This window comes from Watersipora subatra, chromosome 11 (assembly GCF_963576615.1).
Source record: "Watersipora subatra chromosome 11, tzWatSuba1.1, whole genome shotgun sequence".
In the NCBI taxonomy this organism is placed as follows: Eukaryota; Metazoa; Bryozoa; class Gymnolaemata; order Cheilostomatida; family Watersiporidae; genus Watersipora; species Watersipora subatra.
Genome location: NC_088718.1, coordinates 34,401,486 through 34,423,687, shown reverse-complemented (window position 1 = coordinate 34,423,687; position 22,202 = coordinate 34,401,486). Strand labels below are relative to the sequence as shown.

At 34.6% G+C, this 22,202-nt stretch overlaps 1 protein-coding gene across 2 annotated transcripts in view; it reads left to right on the top strand.

The window, feature by feature from the left end:
• The first annotated feature begins 3,625 nt into the window (after positions 1 to 3,625).
• The window catches only part of LOC137408588 (dynamin-like GTPase OPA1, mitochondrial), a 56,079-nt gene continuing 37,502 nt past the window's right edge, over positions 3,626 to 22,202 (top strand). The window contains exons 1-9 of one of the 2 annotated variants that reach the window (XM_068095170.1): positions 3,626 to 3,741; positions 4,068 to 4,299; positions 4,632 to 4,787; positions 6,231 to 6,309; positions 8,820 to 8,888; positions 14,295 to 14,425; positions 15,809 to 16,048; positions 19,929 to 20,090; positions 21,971 to 22,117. In XM_068095170.1, the coding sequence (XP_067951271.1) occupies positions 3,725 to 3,741; positions 4,068 to 4,299; positions 4,632 to 4,787; positions 6,231 to 6,309; positions 8,820 to 8,888; positions 14,295 to 14,425; positions 15,809 to 16,048; positions 19,929 to 20,090; positions 21,971 to 22,117 (1,233 nt within the window). In that variant the 5' untranslated portion in view covers positions 3,626 to 3,724. The remainder of the gene's footprint in view (positions 3,742 to 4,067; positions 4,300 to 4,631; positions 4,788 to 6,230; positions 6,310 to 8,819; positions 8,889 to 14,294; positions 14,426 to 15,808; positions 16,049 to 19,928; positions 20,091 to 21,970; positions 22,118 to 22,202) is intronic. The other variant, XM_068095171.1, reaches the window with a different exon arrangement.

The following is a 22,202-nucleotide window of genomic DNA, read 5'->3' as shown; positions in this document are numbered from 1 at the left end:
TGACTTGTGCATTGATTATCTTTGAATAAGACTCAGCTTCCCTGAGCAAAAACAACTTTGAACTTTCAGAGAAAGACCTACTTGTAGAGCCTAGCCTAAGAAATCCATCTCTGAAGTCATATTTCAGAATCAAAACTGGAAATCAAGCGGTAGCATAAAGTCTCAGAGTAAAGCCTTTGAAACTAGCGCAAAAGTTGAAGTTCAGAGTCAAGTATTGAGACAAAGTTTAGCTGATTCATAGTCAAGTTTCAGACTCAACTCAAGATTCAAATATCAGCGCCAAGCTTCAACATATCAAAGTTTGTATGGTACTTACAGCAACCATGGTAATAAGTACATGTATGTGAAAAATCAACTACCACTAAAAACCTCTAATGTGTGTTGTACAAAACTTACATACATATATATATATATATATATATATATCAAAAGGGTTTCTAGTAACTTCTATATGTTTTTTAAACGAAGTTCTTTACAACTTTAACTCTATGGAAAGTCAACGAGCAAATGAAAAGCTTGTTAAATTAATTAATGATACCATATATGGTAATTTGTTATACTTAATGTTCAGCAATGTCAGATTAGCAGTCATTTGATTCGCAAAAATCCAGACTGACAAGCACGTCTTTGCAAACCAGCCAGATATTGTAGCGGTTGACAAGGAGAGCAAGAGAGCTACTATAAGAGACCTAATGACTACAACATAGTAAACAATGAAAAACCGGAAAAATATTTTGACTCGGAGAGGGGATTGAAAAGTGCAGGCATATAAGAACAACTGTAGTCTAGTAGTCATTGAAGCATTGGGTGCAATAACACCTGCACATCAAATATGGCTCGCTCAAACACCGGCAACAATCAACAAACAGAAGAAGCGGGCTATTGGAAACAGCTAAGATCTTGAAGAGAATGCTCAAACTCCCAGGTCTCTGGGAGGAGATATGAGCCTGAGTAGACTCGGATTACCCAAAGAACGGAAACAACTTATATATATTATATATATTTTATATTATATACATATTATGTATATATTATGTATATGTATATTTATATAAATATACAATATATATAATATAAATCTCAAAGTTTGTCGTCTGTCTATCGTTCGGTCTGTCCAGCTAGAGCAATTTGTATTTAGCGATGAAAATCTGTATTGTTAAAGATTTGATCTCAGAACCTCCCATTCACCAGGCGATAAGCTAACTCATCAAGCTACGCATGATGCAATGGATTCATTCGGTGATATGAGTCATTATTTGGGTTTAAATACGCATAGCAATTTTATCTTACGGTTTAACGTTACTAAAGCTTGCTCTCACGGCTCTTATTAGTAAGTTTAGCAATACGGATATTAGCTTACTCAAATTAGCTCTTGGCAGTATGCCAAGCTAATGGCAAGTGGCAGGCAACTACACTACCTGCCACTAAATTAAGCTGTTTTAATACTCGTGCAACACTGAGCATTCTGGCTAGTAAACTATATATATAGTATATATACTATATATACTATATATACTATATATACTATATATACTATATATACTATATATACTATATCATATACATGTATATAGTATAAATGTATATAGATATAATGGCTGAATGCCTAGTGTTGCATGGGTAATAACAATATTTTGCACATAAAATTTAATTTTAATCACATACAAGTGATTAAAATTAAATTTTAATCCATATAGGCTATAACATTTACCATTCTTACTTTTCAATTAAGGAGTTTGTTTATTTTTGTATTTATTATACGTATATATTATTTCTGTAAGTATTATTACTTTGTTTATCTCTGTTTACTGTGTTTAGTTTTGTGTAGTTCATACTATGCCATGTGCAATGCCTACTACAGCTCTATAGGCCTACCATTTGCAATAGTCTTGCAATAGTTTAAGCATTTTTCTTCATAAATGGGCACATATTTTTCTTCTGTCTTAGCCTCACGCATTCCGCAAGCTCAAGTGGTAAGCGTGAAGCCATAAAAAATAGGCAGGTGTAATAAATGGACACAGTTTATTCAATAGCATAGCCGATTGAGCAGCGTAGTGTATTGGATAAATACCTGCTTGCAGACCTAGTGGTTGTGGGTTCAGGGGTTGTGGGTTTACAGACTTTTCATTCTTAAAATTTTAAGGCTTCAACTGGATGAACAGACAGACACTAAGATTTATATACATATATAAAATATATAGAATATATATAGAACATGTATAGAAGATATATATATATATATAATCTATATATCTTCTATACATATTCTATAAATATTCTATGTATATTCTATGTATATTTTATGTATATTCTATGTATGTTCTATGTATATTCTATGTATATATATAAATCTTAGTGTCTGTCTGTTCATCCAGTTGAAGCCAAAAATTTTAAGGCTATAAAATATATTATAGCTTATTATATATTATTAAAACTTTATATAGACTTTAAAAAAAGAAATACATATATATATAGACCTGAGTTAGAGTAGAAATTACCACCCATACGGGGTATCCGGGGTGAGGAAACAATTTTTTTTATATACACATGTATATATATATATATAAATACAAAGATAGAAAATTTTTAGCAATAGTTTAGTGGTAAAAATTTTTCCATTTTTGTATTTATACAGGCTCGGTGGACAACTTTGAGCACTATATCAGTGAAGTCTCAACTATTATCTATATATATATATATATATATATATATATATATATATATATATATATATATATATATATATATATATATATATATATATATATATATATATATATATATATATATATATATATATATATAGGCACATAAATAGCGAATGGCAGTGAGTTGCTGACGAGAACAAAAATTTAGCCATGCACTTTCATAAAATGGTCATTCAATATCAACCATGAATGACGTTAGGAAGCGGGTTTCAAGTGTGACATAGTTTGAGTGTGCAAGATTGTTTAATTTACAGCTTGACAGCAGTGATCCTTTTTCATGTTTTTGTTTTTATGCCTTTAATAATTGGCTATGAGGACCAATATGTTGGTGAAGTTTTAATGCTTACTTATCCTCATGAATAGTCAAATCTTTCAAAAAAATTGGGTTTAATGCAGCTCACTTGTTGTTGACCTTATATCAATTAAAAGATATACCATCTAAGCTATCATTCAGGCAATGCTAATCGTATGTGTGCTTGATGATAGAAGGTGTCTGCCCTCAATGTGGTAGAGAAAAATTAATGCACTCATAATTAAAGTGTACACTTTATCATTTCCGAGAATACTAAATTAATAACTGCACTCATATCTCTTCTCAGAAAGAATCGACTTTGTGGCCATTTAGAGAAGTAGGAATCTTAATCTCATACCTATGTACCCCAACTGACAGCTAACCTCTAAACAGTGTTTAAACTAATGTATGCATAAATAAACTACCATTAAGTTGTCTTAATATTAAAGCGTTTATTAGTTTGACATAATAATATCTTTTCTAAAAAAGTCATTTTCTTTTCATCAGAATGTCTATTCTTTGTTTATTATTAGAGTTGTCTTTTCTTCGTAGACGTTTTTTTCACTAATCGCGCAGCGGGACGGTTGTATAGTTAAAGCACTAATGCTAATCTATCGTGTGTCAAGGTTATCTTCGACCGAAAGGCCACGGTAATTTGCTAAAGAAGTTTACGAAAAAGACTTAGCATGATTTTGACTCTGAATATCAAACTCAGACTTGTGACATGACTCTTTTATTTAGGTATGTTATGTTTCTGCATTGTGTTTGACTTATCACATTAAAGTGTTCTTTAATTTATTGTAATGCAGACTTTACGTCAGATATGTGTTAGATTTTATGTAGCAAAATAATGAAAGCCTTTTATTAGTTTAATTATTTCAAATCAGATGGTTGTTTAAGAAACAAAATTAACAGTGGAACATAAAATGTTGGAAGTACGTGTGGCTTTCTCTTTTGTGGTGCGGTAAACAGTTACCAACTGCACTAATTGAAACATTACAATGCAGTGTCAATGACGAATAGATCATGTTTAGCCTACTTCTTGTTTTATATTTTTTATGTTTTAGAGCAAGATTGAGGCCGACATTTTCCGGTGTTTTGCCAATTCGCCGATATCGAATCTTGCGCCGTAAAATCGATGGGGGCCTACTTAGTGGTCATAAATCTAGAGTAAACCCGTGGGATGTCTCTGTAAGAAGAAACATAACTGGAGGCATTCTCCGGACTCTACCTCGCTTTCTTAAATTTAGATATTTATTGCTTGGTGGAACTGTTACGGGTGGAGTTGCCGCAGGAAAGGTTTGTTCAATTTTGCTAAGCAAGTGTATGATATCTAACGAACTTTTGAAATCTGCTGTTCTCGTCATGTTTGTTTTTGTTTATTTTACGTGAGCATCTAATCACTGCCCCTAAAGCTGTGCGCCAAAGTTTGTTCAATATGAAACCTTATGGGACTGCATTTTAAATCCCAAAAGCGGTTTCTATACTGTAAAAGTTACAAGGGCTGACAACACAGTGATGCTCTGCACATCCATATCATCATCTTTCATTCCATATATATATATACACTGCTCATAACTTATTTGCTTTCGGTTTTACTACATTTATTTTAAATTGTCCACACATTCCAGAAATATGACAAGTGGAAAGAATCTTTGCCGGACTCTAGTTGGCTTCTGGACTACTTCCCAAAGAGTGATGAGATGCAAAAAAGGTTCTCAGGGTATTGGTCAGAATTTAAGAAATCTTCATTACGAATGCAGCAGCACCTTTCATTGCCAGATGCTGTGAGTACTATTTTACTATCAGTAGCTTTTCACTTCTTTCACTTTTCATAAATTCATCATATGGTGACAATTTGAAGCAACAAATTTTTTGTCGACTGTTCATCTGAGCAACTACAGATCTGCTGTTAAAATAATATAATAAATAATAATAAAAATAAATAAAAATAATATATAAATAATGTTATAATATAGTTGACTAGTTTGGTGCGTCATATTCTTTTGAAGTCACAACTTTTAGTCTGTCCATACTGTCTTGTACACTGCCTATTAGGAGCTATTACTGTGAGACATCTATTTAATCGCCATGACGCTCTATTTTTCAACCCCTCTCCTATATTGGCACTTTATTAGAGGTGATGCTCATATAGAGCGTGGTGTTTTATTTTCTGAATGACTTTTCAGAATTTTGCTAAAATAAGTTTTATTCTTTTACGGGTGAACCGAACACCGCCTACCATAAGTTCCGACGTATAAGTCGAATGAAAATTTGACACCAAAATCGAGCTTAGAAATCCATCTTCGACTTACACGGCGATTATGTTTTTCATAACTCAAATCTTAGTGAAATTGAACTTCAAAAAAACCATCGAAAATCAGAACTACATGATATCACGTGTCATGAGATGGATCAAACACTTCCATTTTTCACCATTCAAATTCTCATCGTGAGGATTCTCTTCTGGAACAATGCGTTGTTTAGAATTTAATGCGTTTTTCGTTGTATCTGCCTACAAGCCCACCCTTCGATAATCTATTTGAAACATCCACTACCGCTCATTTATTCTTTTTCTCGAATATGAGTCACGATTCTGAAATTTGTCTTGCGTTAATTTGTCTTTCTGTTAAATACATATGGTCAAAGGCGGCAGGCTCGTTTTATTGGCTAGGCAGGCCGATACGATGGTGAAGTGTTGTCTCTTGTGCCTTGTGGTCTTGATTAGCACTGTCTTCTCTCGTTCTTTTGTTTAAGTGCTTTATTGCCGACGGCACTAAAAACATTGGCGTTTTTGCTGATGGCGTTTTTGAATGTCATTTCTTCAGCTACGCATCATCTTCCTCTGATACAGACTGAGCTATTAGCGATCAGATTATTTGAGCCAAAGAAGGGCGTCGACGTATTCATCAGGTGCATGTCAAAACCAGGATTTTCAAACCAAAATTCAGACTTCGACTGGTATGCCGGGTCGACTTGCACGCCGGAACCTACGGTATATTTCACATATTCTGCTAGGTCAAGCGCAACTTCAGCCAGTCTGGTAAGCTTGCTAGTATAAGATAAGCTAATGCAGTCAGGCTATCTTGTTTTTGCTGGACACCCCAAAGGTTCTGCAGAAGGTTGTGTGTTTTGATGACTTGCACAAATTGTCTGGCCAATTTATCCGGCTGTTTATTTGAAAAGGTCAAAGGGCACAACTGTAGAATACTAGATTTGTTGTCTTTTAGACTTGGATCCCATCTAAATTGGCTGAATCATGGAAAACAGGCAAAGAATCTATCAACAACATTGTTGACTCGCTCTCAGGTAATCTCATTAATATGATAGCATCATTTGTCGAATAATCATTTGAGTTTTTCAGGAGTTGTCTGCTTTTTAAAAGTAGATAACTCTTTGCTAAGTTCCTCCCCACGCGCGTCATGTACATGTATATATGCTTCCTGTAGCAGGTAACTGTTCGTAAAACAGACACATATATGATAATAATTGATTTAAAAAAAGAAGAGCCTGTATTTCTAGTTATTCGAGAAGGTGACATAAACATTAAATCGTGATCAGCTTTGACCATTAATGATTTAACACTTGGGGAGTTGTCTTCCCACCTGATCTTACGCCTGAGTAAACTTGTTTGTTTTTCCATATTTTCAGTTTATGTAGGATTACAAAACTTTTTGTCGTTTCACGCGGTAGACGTCCTCATTATAATTCAAAAATTTCAAGTCGATTGAACTGCTAGTTAGGGCACTTCTAATAGACCGAGAGATGAAAATGGCTGCTGACAGAACATCAGTTTTAATGACACACTGATTGAAACTCTTAGTAATGAAATATAAACAACAGACAAAGCTAGAACACTTCTTTTCTTCAGCAACAAGAGCTTTACACTAAAACTATTTGTTTTTATTCATAACAAATATACACACTCTATCAAGCTCGGCTATTTTTTCCGTTGAGTTCTGCAAGTGTGAAGCTTCATTATACCATTTAGTTCAAAAGGAATCGTGCTACTATAAGTAGTTTTACAGCTGATAGAATGTTGTTGTTATGATCTAGGTTTTGGTGACAAATCGTTAAAACAAACAATTCTTGGTTGATTCTAATTGTAACCAGCTATTTCTTGTTTTACAAGCATGCAACTAATAGAGTTTTCTGTTTTATTGTACTAATCTACACACTTGAAACTTGCCTTGTTTGTATATATTGTCTTCTTACTAATCCGTGTACCCTAGAATTCCTTCAAGAAACTGCCACTGCTACATTCTTATTATTGCTTTCATTATTATTATTATTGCTTTCATTATGACAGCATGTCTTATATTGATGACCAGTTTTTGCTTACATGCCACTATTTTGTTCACAGGCAATAGCAACAGTCAGTAGAACTCGGTGAAAAGTCTGTTTGCTGTAGAGTAATGCTCACCTACTAAAACCTGTGAACTTTTTACATAAACTCTTTGTAGTTTTATGTGAAAGTTTGCTAGCAGACAATGATTTTACCTCAACACTTCTAAAGGTAGACAAGGGCGGGCCGATTGGCAGACATTTTCTTATAACCCTAATCATAAGTTAACTCTTAGCGTATTACGTAACAATTGCTAGGCTGAGCCAAAGTAGTCGCTGTAACTGTTTTAAGGGATACGGAGGCACCGTGAAGTAAACTGAAACTGTAGTACTACTTTGGCCATGACCTTCTATTCATGAACTTCAGATTGAACTCGTTATCATCTAAAACAGGGTTGCCTCTCTATCTACAGGAATCTCTTGCTACTTTGTGGTGTACTTTTCACGGGTAAATAATACTCATTAGAAATTAAAGACGATGAATAAGAAAACATAAATCTCCCTCATACTCTGGTCTTGTGAGATTCTTTCGCGAGCATCATTGTGGTGGCGGTCATCGCATCTGAGAGTTTATATGAGAGCATGTTTAGATACAGACTTTTTTTAAAACTAACCAAGTTAACTATTTCGCTACTATGAGCTCCATTGTGCGGCTCGGCACAGCATTTGTATTTGGCCAAGAGCTGCGGGGTGCTGCTTTAGTAGGCTGCATACAGAACATTTATAATTAGTGAGTAGTTCATAAATTAGCCTATCATGCCTTGCTCAAACGTAAGGAAACACTCATCTGCCTACTCCGAGTCAATAGAAAGTATTTTTACAACATATTTTTAGTGATGCTATGCAAAGACTATATTTTTATCGCGATTTATTTGTATGCAATCACTAGCCGTGTCAGACGCACTACATGAGGTTTCAGTAATTGTAGATCACTTTACATCTGATTATTATCTATTGAACGATAGTATCGTTAATAGGTATTATTGTATTTTAGCGGTAATAATAATGCTGTAAGCTATATTAATATTGATAACTCTTTCGGCTTGGAACATGCTCACTGTAGTAGCGAAAAAGACAGAACAAGTGGTCGAGCTCATTCTGCAAGAAATTAAAACTTTCTTTATGGCATCAGCTGATGTAAAAAATTTTTGTAGATTTATTTAGTCTTGAAATATTTTTTATTGACCATGTGTTTTAAAAATTATAGTAATTTATATGCCCCCTTCTCAAATATCAGATTTTACTGAATATTTAATTATGTGCCGATATAAACATAATTTGGTAGCAAAAGAAGTAAACAAGCAATGGAAGACCCAAAAAGCTAAACAGGCATAGATAGTTGACCTACTTAAATAAAAAGTCACATACATGTATACGTGTTGTCATCGCGCAACCAAGCTTCTAGCATGTATGTCATTGCTCTGCCAGCCAATGATTTGGTTTGCTTTGCCAGCTTCTCCTCTGACTGTTGCTAGGTGCCCAAGCTAACTTATTGAGCGGGAAGGGCCATGATGACACCATCTCCGCTATTCAGCTAGTTAAAGGTTTGTGTCTTGCACTAGGCAAATGGCTTAAGTTGATTGTTTCGTAGTTTGCTTTTGCTTTCTTCTCGAATATGTTGAAGCTTTCACATTTGAAAGTATTTGCGTATTATCGTGGCTCTTCCTATCCATCCTTATTGCGCTTCCGATTCTATTAGATGATATTTCCTAGGTTTTTCAATGTCATGCATTGACGGGATATGCTATATAGGCATATTGTTCTTGTAATGGATGCTGGAAACCTTAAAGATTAACTTCTACAAAATATTAGTAAATTTTATCAGAAAGTATCGACATTTTCCTATTATTTGCGATTGTCGTTAATGTATGAGGTGATCTGACTGCCAGGTTGTTCCGAGATTAAAATCGACAAACTTTGCTTGCGGTTATGTTGCTCAGAGGAAAATTACGTGCTGAAATGATGTCACATTGTTATAGTTGATATCGGCTATTGCGTTCAAGGTGTAGCTTTATGCATCTCAATTCTGTCTCTTTGCAACTATAGACATCATAATCGCACTTTCGACTGATCTGAACGCTTTAACCGCGATGAAGTTTTCTCAATTGTATTCTTAAAACATCCTGGCAGTCAGATCACCCCAAACATAAAAAGCAATAATAAATGATAAAAATTTTCGATACTTTCTGATAAATTTTACTAAAATTTTCTGTGAAATCATTTTTAAAAAGCCTTAACAACCTTATTCATTTATATTTTAAATGCTCCCAATAGGTGTGAGAGGATAAATAATCTCCTCAACCATGTTTGTATAACCGACAGCAAATTCCAACCAGTTTTCTGCCTAGATAGGTTTTTGTCGATATCTTTTTTTCCAGCTGTTGTCTTTTGCTTGAATGGCGACTCCATCTGTTAAATGCCAAAATATGCAAAAATGGTACATTTTGATTTACTAATCCGTGGCACCAGATTATTTTTTGTAAATAGATATTAGATAGAAGCAGTTAGGATTTTATCATGTAAATACCGTAAAACCTGTACTTAAACGTCACTTTCATATGAACGCCACTTCTACTTGATGCTAGGCTACTTCTATATTTGGCTGCCACTATTCGGCATCCTAATCTTTACAAACCCATAATAGCAAGGGATCAGTAGAAAGTGTCCACAAAACCGAACTGATAATGACTCGATTACATCAATAAGAATTCGTTCGTTGTTTCTGTTCGTATCTAAGTTCATTTTCCAACTCCAAGTCTTTACATTTTTTTGTTAAAACTTTGACTGCAACCTCAAACAAATAATTAGCAACTGTATCAGTCTAATAGTAGTTCATTATTTAACGCGGTTTTGATACTTCGATGTATGTGAGAAAAGTTTTTGCATTCACGATGGAATCTGTGCTACTACATATTTTAAGCCTAAAGATTTAAGGCTATTTTGATTACACACGGTTTCTCTTTATTTGCGCAAGATGTGTATTTTTTAAATAGCATCACGTAAAAGTTTTGCTTTACTAAAATGTTGTTTGGACACTGATATCGATTAGCCCAAGAGGTGTAAATTGCATCGCATAAAAGTTTTGCTCTGCTAAAAAATTGTTTGGACGCTAATATCGATTAAGTCAGCTGTGCAAAAGAGGAGTTGAGGTAAGAACACAAGAGGAAGGTATTGAACCGTCAGAAAAATATGAAATGTGTTCAAACGAAAACAACAATCGGAACGCAACAGGAAAAGTAGACGACACTAATTTTTTTTTTAAATTATTAATTTTTTTTCTGAATGTATTATAAATATGGTTTGTTTATGTCACTTGTTCTGGAATGTATATTTGTAGCATTTGATAGATTATTATTATTATGTAATTTATAAATTTGCAGATTTATAGCATATTATTTGATAGCATCATTGCGGTAATCTGAACTCGGCTTACAATAGAGTGACGCTCATAACTCCTCTTTTATTGCACAGGAAAAGCCAGTTTTGGCTACAAACTGGTGCAAAAGTATTAATGAGTGCAATGAGCTTTTATGCAACTTTGTTAAGTATAGTTATAAAACAAAAAATATGTCTCTAAATTTAGAATGAAATGACAACTTGAAAGCTCCAACGAATTGCATCACAAGTTATAAAATCATCGTAAGTTAATTGCAAGCAATATATATCAACAGATAGAGACACACATCAGCTTCTCCATAGAGATCTGTAACAAGTTGGGTTAATGGGTCCAAATAGGTTAATGTCGCTCCGCTCGAAGGAGAGTGCCAAGTATAGGCGACATTAATTTTGCCTGTGAAAGAGTTAAATTCATCTTAAAGATGAATTTAACTCTTTCACGGAGTTAAATATTTTGACGAGGTGTTTAAAAAATACAATGCCACCCTTTATTTGAATGCCACCTCTAACAAAGCGCCATTGTAGGGGAAGGATTGAAAAAATAGAGTCCCATGGCGTTCAAATAAAGGTTTTACGGTAAATGCACTAACCTGAGGCTTTCAGGTTGGAGGCACTCACACCCATGGGGGTCCTGTTGTTCACGTGGGTGTAAGAATCAATCATGATGATGAACAAAGTGTATTTGTCATCACAAAACAATCTTTAAGATTCTTTTCATAACTTGTCACAACATATCAACAAATAAAAGTCAAAGATCATAAACCGGGTTGGTTTGTTGTATGTCCCAGCTGTGTAAAACATTAGACTTTTACTAGAATAACCTTGCTGTAAGGTCACTGTTTTAATATATTTCGAATATGTCTGTTTTCCATTATGGTTTAAGCCTTTTTTGTTTCATTCAAAACAAGGGGGTGTGAGGTTGCCCTCGTCAGTCGTAGTGAGTTCAATAATAAATACGAATTGGGAATTGCTGCACTATTCGAACTTTTCCACATATCGCCTGAGGAGGAACGTAGTAGTAAAAGTTTTATTATTAATAATCACTGGTTAAAGCAAATTTGGAGCAAAGGATTTCGGGTGTTGTGATCAGCTTTTGTTGATTGGCTGCACGAACATTGCTGTTTAATATTTGTTTTGTATGTTGAAGTTCTTGTATGTTATAAGTCCTTGTATGTTGTCCAAATATTCTTATAAAAGTACTTTGTTTAATTCATAAATAGCTCGAGTAATAACATACGTACCATTAATACAAATGTATTATATAAAACTGTGTAAAAAGTTGAATGTAAAAATCTAAATTGTACATAAAAACTAAATTAAAGTAATAATCACTAAAAATACTTTATCTTGAGGACACATCAGCAGAAGTGTAGGTTAACCAGTGCACAGGTTCAGAGGGAAATTGAGTGACAGAAATACATAACATAACTTACTCTACCTTACACCATTTATAATTAAAATTATAATTTTTCGATTAAATTTAATATTTTATTTAAATTTTCATTAGCTTTTTTAACTTTACTTGTAAAACTGTAATTTTTCTAAAACTTTGGATATCAGGTTTAAAATTCCTTGCACATCAAGACAAATATTCGCTCAAATATTGCATCCTATGAAGTGGTTGAAATATTATTAAATCTTATGAGATATTGTATCTTATAAAATCATCTTATGAGATGAGGTTTCAAAATATAGGCAGATATTAAGCCATAAGATATAGCAAAGTTGGCCAGTTTTTAGGATATTTTCATATCTGTGAATGTTTGCCCAGTGCTTGCATCTTTGCTAAACCTGCTCAAACTGTTTTATTATAATTGTTCTATAGTCACCTCTTTGCTGTTTTTGTGCCAAGTTTTCTCCCACACAGACTAATATCTCTTATACCATGCTATGCTATTTTAGACCTTCAATACATTCTAACTGTGTGCAGCTGTTTATTAGACGAATGTAAATAGTGAGACCATTATTTTCGAGAAGAGAGTAAAACTTCACGATACGGCGATTTAATAGTTTGATGACGATTTTTAGAATAGACGATTTAAAAATCGGCACCATTTGAAGAGAAATCGATAAACGATATAACCGTGTAATGCCGATTTAACTCATATCTGACGATTGTCAGAGTGAGCGATACTGGAACTAAAACACACGGGCCATTCAGTTTTGTAATAAGCTTGTTTCATGGCCTTTCATGCTCTAGGAGTGAGAGCTCTCGGCTGGTTGTCAGATGTCTAGCGTACTTCACAAAAAGCTGACCAGAGTATGGATTGAACAAAATTTTCAGTATTTGCTGGGAAATAACATAATGATTGGAAATAGCCATATTAGTAATTACAGCCTGTTTCTACCAATCTGATGTATAAGGCAACTTGTGAAAATGATAGCACTTCTAGTCTTCATCATACTGCTAAAAGGTTTCTTTTACTAGAAGTGAATTGATAAAAGTCTCTTTGATGTGTGGGTGTGTATGTGCTAGTTTCACTACACTTTCTTCTCTAATGAGAATAAAATTAATTCAACTCGCTAAATGATAGTGAGACTCTTTAAAACAACACCATCTATCACAGTCAAGGCTATTTTGAGGCTGCGATTCCCGCAAGGGAGCAGCATACAGGTGCTAATGGAAAGATTTTATGTTGTAGAAGTGATATTGATTGTAGTTGTTTGCAAGGAATTGTCTGCTCACTGCTTTCTATATGTCTTATTTTAACATATCTCAATTAAATGCAAGAGAAAACTTTGGTACTTAAAGCCATTTATTACTGAATAGTTTCATGCCTGTTGACACTCTTTAGATAAAACGGTTAAAACAATAGAATCATCTATATACGTATTGGTACTGGCTATATGTATATAATACTATTGGCTATTCACCTGATATTTTGTAGCCACTGCCAATACATATATGTGGTTCTGTTATGTTTTAACTGTTTTATCCCAAGTGTGCAACAGGCATGGAACTCTTTAGTAATTGATGGTTTTAAATACCAACGTGTTCTCTTTTATTCATTTGAGATATTTTAGCTTTGAAATTGATTCAATTTTATTGAGCACTCATTTTAAGTAGGCCTACACTGTTACATTATAACAGTATGTCGCTCCTTGGCATACAGAATGTGGAGAGCAGACAATTAGCATCATTAGAACTGACTATCCTTGTAGTTTAAGGCTGCTGCCAGCTGTTGACAGCATTAGTTTGTAGATCTCTCTCACTATTGCTGACCACTCATGAATGTAACAATCAGATATCATGAACTCACTAAACAACTAAATTAAATTTGTTCTGCTAGCATTTCGATAGTTTATCTTTTTCAGAGATTTTCCAATAAAATGCAGGGTGAACTTTATCTATTTTTTTGCGCTTACATGAATAGGCGGGTCTTAAACATCCTTGTCAAAGTGCAAACAGATACTAAAACAATTCACACTACTGATCATTGCTAGGTGTCTGGTGCCTTTACAGTTGCTCTAAAATATTGAATGAATAGTTTTTGTTAGCCAGTTTTGGAGTTTTCTGTTCATCCATTTGCTTAGCTGAGCCTGTTGCCTTATAGATAGTACAGACTCTGGCTCATCTGATGGTGATGTGAACCATTCACTAAGCAGGAATTCATCAGAAAGTGGTGGATCCAGCGCTGAGAGGGCGGAGAGCAAAGATATTCAAGAAGAACTGATGGCACTTCAGGTGGTTGACAAGCATTTGCTGGTTTTCTGTCTCTTGACTTCTCGAGGTCATTTTCATGAGATAGTTTTAAGCTACACAAAACACTTATACGTTTTCCTTTGTAGAGTTAATTGTATATACAGTGATCCCTTGGTATCTTGCACTTCAACTTCCGTGTCTTCAGTACTTCGGGGGTGAAAATATTCATTAAAACATTCAAAATTTACTGTCTATTAAATTTTATTATTTTTTAAAATTACTTTTTGTGCTGTTTGAACACATTTTTATTTTTTATGATGCCTTTAGAAATTGAATCCTTTCATTTTTCTACACTGGTCAGCCGTATCGCTAAAGCTGTTCATGAATTATGCATTGTGACAACCGTGAGTTATCCCCTCTCTCATATTTACAAACATGTGAGTTCTCACAACAATCCTAGTTAGGCACAAGCATTTAGACCAGCTAAAATCCATACTAATTCATGCATGCATTCACTTCCTGAAATACTGGAACTCGAGTTAAAATATACACTGTTTCTAGGTGCACCTATTTCTAGGTGAAATTTAAGCTAAATTATGTTACATTTTTTTATTCTTTTTTGTTCTAAATAGTTTTTGCTAATCTTTACCTTCAGCCTTTCGCACTTTCAGTACTCGATGCTTCAAGTAACATTGAGTGTCAGATGTCATTGAGTGTCAGATGTCATTGAGTGTCAGATGTCATTGAGTGTCAGATGTCATTGGGTGTCAGATGTCATTGAGTGTCAGATGTCATTGAGTGTCAGATGTCAGAATTTACCTGCGTGTGGAATAAACTATTTGTTATAATTTTATATTCCATCGAGTCGTACACTATGGGAAGTTAAGGTTCAACTGTATAAGCAAGATTCATAGTCAATGTCTTTAAATAATATTGAATATTGTGTAGAGATGAACTTACAGACATTTTTTGTAAATTTTATCACAAAGTATCAGTATTTTTCATGGTTTGCAGATGTTTTTGATTTTTAAGGTGAGCTAATTGCCTGGATGTTTTAAGAGTAAAATTGATAAAACGTGATCATCATTAAAATGCTCAGATCAATCAAAAGTGCGACTATGACGCGTATAGTTGCAAAGAGACAGACAGAATAGAAACGCGTAATGCTTGAACTTTAAGACGTTAGCCGATCTCAACTATAGCAACTAATAATGTCATTTCACATGTATTTTCTTGCCAGTTTTCTAATCGTGATTAGGATTTTTCGATTCTAATCTCGAAACATACTCCCAGTCAGATCACCTTAAACATCGAAAACAATCGCAGATGATAGAAAAATACCGATATTTTCTGATGAAATCTACAAAAAATTTGTGTAATTTTATCTTTAAATAATAAAATATTCTGTGCACTCTACTTTCTCAGATTCAGTATCAGCGCGAGATTGACAGACTGGAGAAAGACAACCGAGAGCTGAGAAGGCAAATACTTTTACGAAGAGACAGCACTTCACCCGCAGACCCTAAACTGAAGAGGTCAATGAGAAGGTCAGCTATAGACATGTACTCGGAGGTACTTGATGAGCTGTCAGTATACGACACCACCTACGATACACACGACCATCTACCTAGGGTAGTCGTCGTTGGCGATCAGTCATCTGGCAAGGTTTGTTTAAGATATCCTTGGAGACTTGTGTCGTGTTTGTTTGAGTTGCCCTTTAAATCATGTACAGTCATCCCTTGCTACTTCCCAGGTCACCTTTTGCAGTCCTAGTACTTTGCGGTTAAAAAATGTTCATTAAAAAAGAAAACATGAAAGAAAATTACTTAAAAAAACATTGAAACAATAAAATACATAAATATACATACATAAAATACATTTACAAATCTGCAACTTCCTTTTAACAATGAACCCAGTTAATCACAAGTACGAATATTCAGACCAAATTAAATACCAACTACGCATGTACTACGTAAATGTATTCTCTGGCTTAAAATACGGGGACTGAAGCTGAGATATAAACTGAAAGTTAATCAAGATAACTTCAATTTACTTACAGTATAATATTGGAAATAAATACAATTGGTTTAGAAAAAAGTTCAAGTCTTCTGGTGTTAAAATATTTATATATAATTTAAAATATTAGTTTCTATTTCGCTATTTTTCACTTACCGCGAGGGATTACAGTACTGGGGAGTTGCTATTCCTGTTCATCTGTAATATGTTAGTCAATTATTATACTTCAGCCGCTACTAGCATCCTATTCATCTGTGGTGTGTTAGTCAATTATACTTCAGCCGCTACTAGCATTAATACCTTTTATTTTTAATCAAATATCTCACAGTACTCGGGCAGATTTTAATGCAAATCGCTACCCTGTTGTCACGATGACAATCCATAAATGTGTTCATTGAGGGTAGTTCTCCTTGATGCATATGAAGGTGCATGCTTGGGTTTTTAATCAGATGAGTGTTTGAGAAACCAAATATTTTTGGTGACTGGGTCAAGACGTGAAGCACATGCATATGAAATTTGGACGAAATCATCAAAAAAATGTGAAAAGAAAATTGAAAAGAAATGTGAAAGCGTTTACCCAGACTAACAGACAGACACACTCATGAAGACAAAGGAGGAGTTATTAATAGAGATTCAGGATCTAGAGATTCTCTTACGATTCCTAAAGCACAATGTGGTAGATGCAGATGATCCTTGCTGCTTTTCCCTTCACCTTTTACTCCTTCCACGCCTTCCAGACTTACATGTATTAATGGACTCATTTCTTACATGGAAGAGGGTGGGCAGGACAAGGATGGGATTAACATAACTCTGACCATAGTTCTAACAGCTCAAAAAAGCTATTAATCTACAAGCTTCTTAGATTAAAAACTAGATTCATAAAACAAACGTTTTCTCTCCTAGGCTGTATGAGTCAATATTATCTAGAAGCATTGTTTTGGCCTCTTGTCTTCGCGACAGCAGCATTGTTACTATAGAAATAAGTTTAAAGGTGAACTTACACAAAATTTTAGTAGATTCTATCAAAAAGTATCAGTATTTTTCTACCATCTGCGATTGTTTTTCACCGAGTTTTAAGCCGAATTTTAACTGTGATCGCGTTTTGTTGATTTTAGTCTTAAAACCCTCTGGCAGTCAGATCACCTCAAACATCAAAAACAATCGCAAATGATAAAACAATATCAATACTTTCTAATAAAATCTACTTAAATTTTGTGAAAGTTCATTTAACATACATAAATCTTAGTGTCAGTCCTACATGTGTTCAGTTATAGCGATAGTTTTTGGAGTTGAAAATGCGCCTACAGATCTGCAGACAGGCCCGCTAAACCAGTAGGCCATGTGATTGCATTGCTGTACAATGCCCTAGTAGATCATACTTATTACATCGGACAATCTTTAATGCCAATTGGTTAAAATACTCAAGCCTTACCTAGCACGCTTAAAGATCATGACGCAATCTTTTTCCCTAACACTGGCTCAAGTCATAATAATGGCTCTTATTTGAGTGCTTAAATAAGACCTAAAGCTACTCAAATTCATTGGGTTATGAAACTTAGCTAATTAAAAATAAATTGTCCATGGCAAAACCTTTTTTATTACTCGTGCAACACTAGGCATTCATCTAGTCTGTAAATCAAGAAGCAGAATGCTGAACCAAATATTTGAATCGTTTTTATGTACACTAGTAAGTCTTTTTTGTGTTGTTGCATTATACCTTTCACGATGTAGCAGGTATATGATTTTCTGTATTTAAGTTACTTTAAAATTCTAGCACACAAATTGGGTTGGTTATACCAACTTTGAATGCAGAGAATAATGGCATCGGGGTTATCATTGTATCAACAAGAGTACTAGATGTACATAGGTTTGTTATGCACCACCTTTACAAGCAGCTATGTTAAGGAATGTACATAGGAAGGACACATACAATATAGGCTACAATCATACCTTAACATACAACTGCCCCAACATACGAGAAATTTGAGATAAAAACAAAATTTTGAGCAAGGTTTTGCCTTGAGATACAAGACAGGTTTGAGATACGAGTATACAAGATGGTTCTCTATGTGGCTGCTAGGTGGCCAAGTATGCGGAAAGGAGCTTTCGAGAACAATGACCCCTCAATCTTTGCGTGATAGGGAACGCAAGGCAAAAAGTGCCCAGCTAGAAGAAAATAATAGATAAATGAAAACGAAATTAAAATTAAGATTAGCGTAAAATTTAAATTTATTTTTAAGTTTGTGTTTAGTAAACTATATCCATTTAAGTTAAATTTAAAGTTTATGTTATGTAGCATCGCAAAACTGTAGCGTAGTGAACGTGTTGCTGTGAAGTAGCTACTTTAGGGAATGTGCGTATGAAGGACACATCTAGTATACAATCATACCTCGACATCTGAGTGCCACAACATATTAGAGATTAAAAATTAGAGATAGAAGCAAAACGAAACAGTCTCACGCCGCTGTTATCCACGACTGTCTGTTTTAGAATACGAACTATATGCAGTACTGCACATAATAATGTTACATTCTTTTGCAAACCATTACCACTAGATAGGTATTTGTTGTTTTGTGAGCTTAGGAGTCAATTGGAACAATTAATTAAACATGTTTATATCCTGTTTTAAGATCTTTTTTTAGAGGATGGGAATGAATTAATTTGTATTTCATTATCTTATATAGCAAATATAGCTTTGAGATACAAGAAAATTGACATATTATTCTCGGAACACATTAAGCCTGCATGTCAAGGTATGACTGTACCAGCCTACAAAAACCTTTATATTATTTGAACTGCATTTAAATGTTTTACGAAATCACAAGTATTTGGTGCATGATTAGAAAACAGTTAATTGGCAGAATTTTAAGTCACAGAATAAAAGGCTTTCACTGTATTTGTTAAGATGAGACTCTTTTCTATTGTCACATTTTAACACGCGATGGAATACATTATGCATTGTGTGCCAAGGTAAATTCAACATAGCACATTGAACCAGTAGAGTATCTGGCCTATGACGTCATTGTAATGTTCAAAGATGTTTTCCAATTTCTTTTAATGCATATGATTGGTTGTTGGCAATGAGAAGTGTAAAGAGCATTTAGTTCTCTATGCTAAAAGTTTTGGTGGTCATTTTTTATAATTAAAATTCTCCATGAGACTTATTTTCCATCTTTTAAGGTGCTCTGCTAGGAAAGTTTTAACCAACTGAAAATAACAACTAATAACCTTCAACAATGTTTTAGAAAGTACAGTAACCCCTCAGTTTTCGTAGTTAATTGGGACAGGCGACCATTCCCCCGTGAAATGTGATAACTAAAATACATACTAAACTAACTCACTTTTTTATTAATCATTGATGTTTTTCTTAGGTACATGGGGCAATTTTGAAGGTTGAGTGCTTTTCAGAGGTATGAGTGAGGATGTCACAAGTAGCGAGAGATTAGCGCATGTTTGACAGGATTAAAGTGGTGAAAGCCACGCCTACTTTATAAGTTGTGTTTGTTTAAACTGTTTGTCTTAATTTCAGACAAGCGTACTTGAAATGATTGCGCAAGCTCGAATATTCCCAAGAGGTTCAGGGGAGATGATGACGAGGTCTCCAGTCATGGTAACCTTGAGCGAAGGTCCGTTTCATGTGGCTAAGTTCAGGGACAGTCCGCGAGAGTTTGACCTGACGAAGGAGTCAGAGGTTGGTTTCCTGTTAGTTTTTGTTCGATTGTTCGATCCATGTCTTTCCACAGCGAGTTAATTTTTTAAAGATTATCGGGACACAGCAGTAAGCCCGAAGAACCTCGGGATTTATTTTTTGAGGGTGTTTAGGGGCTGGTTCTCAGGAATCAGATCAAGTTTTAAAATCGCATATTTTTGAGGACCTAGAGGAAGGCATGGCGCATATGCGTGTGATTGGATGAAATTGGGCAGAAAATGTGGAAGTGCATAGAGTTTACGCAGACTAACAGACAAGACACGCAATGCATCACACATCATTCACCACACACTATGCATGATACACTGCATGCGACATATGACACCTCTCAAGCAAAACACCTCTCGTCACTCAGTTTTGTAGTTAAATGATTTTGTTGACGTGGTGGAAGGCAAGGAGTAAAAATTTGGGAAGTTCGGATGAAATCACCAAAAAATACGGAAATTTCAGACTCACAGACACACATGCAGAAACCCGCGTGTGCACAGGCCACACACAAGGAGAAAGTGGGATTTAATGATGGAGATTACGACGAACAATATAGTACAGTAGGCATTCCCATAACGTACACCTTCTATAATGTAAATTTCACATATTGTAAAAAAGTTATGTTAATTTTTTGTTTTGTACATAAATTCCATAAAATGTAAAGGGTTAGAAGTCAGTGCCAGTTCTCGAGCTCCATTTGAATAACGAGAATCTTGTAGATAGTCTTAACTCTTTCGGTACTGCAAGCCGATGTATCGGCTTTCGCAGTAATATAAGTATAGACCGTAAGCCGATGTATCGGCTTATCAATAAAGTTTTACTTTTCTTTTTTATTACGAAGCCTACACATTAGCTAGACTAATCAAATTTTGTCTTCAATGAAACAACCTTGTTCAATCGGAACAACAACAACCAATTGGAAATTTTTTGGCTCAACAATTCCATTTATAATTGTTTTTCAAAACGACAAAACCAGATCATTATCATCATGGCAATAAGAAACACACCGCGTTAGTTCAACGCAAAGAAAGCATCAGAAAAATTGCGAGTAGGATTTACTAAAAAAATTTATACTTATTTTGTAGAGAATGTTTTTCTTAATAAGATGCATTTTACAGTAAAACGATATCTGTTTTTATTTTCGAGATATTGTTTAAATACTAGCGGTATATTGGTTTTTCAAAAATCCGTTTGAATTAATTTGGGCAGAATAATCGTTCGGTCAGAATTTAATGCGGTAGCGAAAGAGTTGAAGAATCACTCTCTCTTTCCCTCTCCTGGAACCTATAGTGAAATGAAATAATGTTAGTATTTCATTTTAGCATAAGTTCCATAAGTTTTGAGATGTTGCTAGGTGTTCTTATAGACAGCTCTTCACAATCATAGCTTTTGCTTGCCTTCTTGTAGTGGTTTTCCTTGACAATATGTATTTAGCCTTGATGAATTTCCTAAATGATTTTGAGGAACATTTGATTTTTCACTTTCTTTGCAGAGAAGCATTCAATATTAAGCTAGTTAATATTGAACTAGTTTCGAATACACGAATATCCACTTTATCTCAAGATTTCAATGTACCTGCATGTCTAGCTTTGTCGCATAACTTCATTTCAAGTATATCCAGCCTTGTCACATGGTTTATTCAAGTTGTATTTGCTAATAAATTCGTTTGAACTAGAATTCTTTGATCTACAATTCCGGGGATGAGATGATCCTCATTGGTTCAGATTTATTCACGTTCTCTTCTGTTTGTTGCTATTCTGTCGTCACCTGCGATGGCAAATAGCTTATGAGAGTTCGTCAAGGAGAACCTTCTGTTTCTCAACAATCGTCATCATTTAGTTTAGCTTCATTGTCATAGATTTTCTTGAATGTAGCTGGCAGCACTACGGAGGGAAGTTGAGGGACGAATGAGAAACAGTGTAGGTCAAGGACAGACAATAAGTTCAGATGTAATATCAATGACTGTGAAGGGACCAGGGCTGCAGAGAATGGTGCTGGTAGATCTGCCAGGAGTCATTTCGGTGCGTATTATGTTAACACTTTCGCTATGGAAAGCCTTTACAGTGCACCCTCAGGATACGATTTTAATCCGTTCCAGGGTTGGCA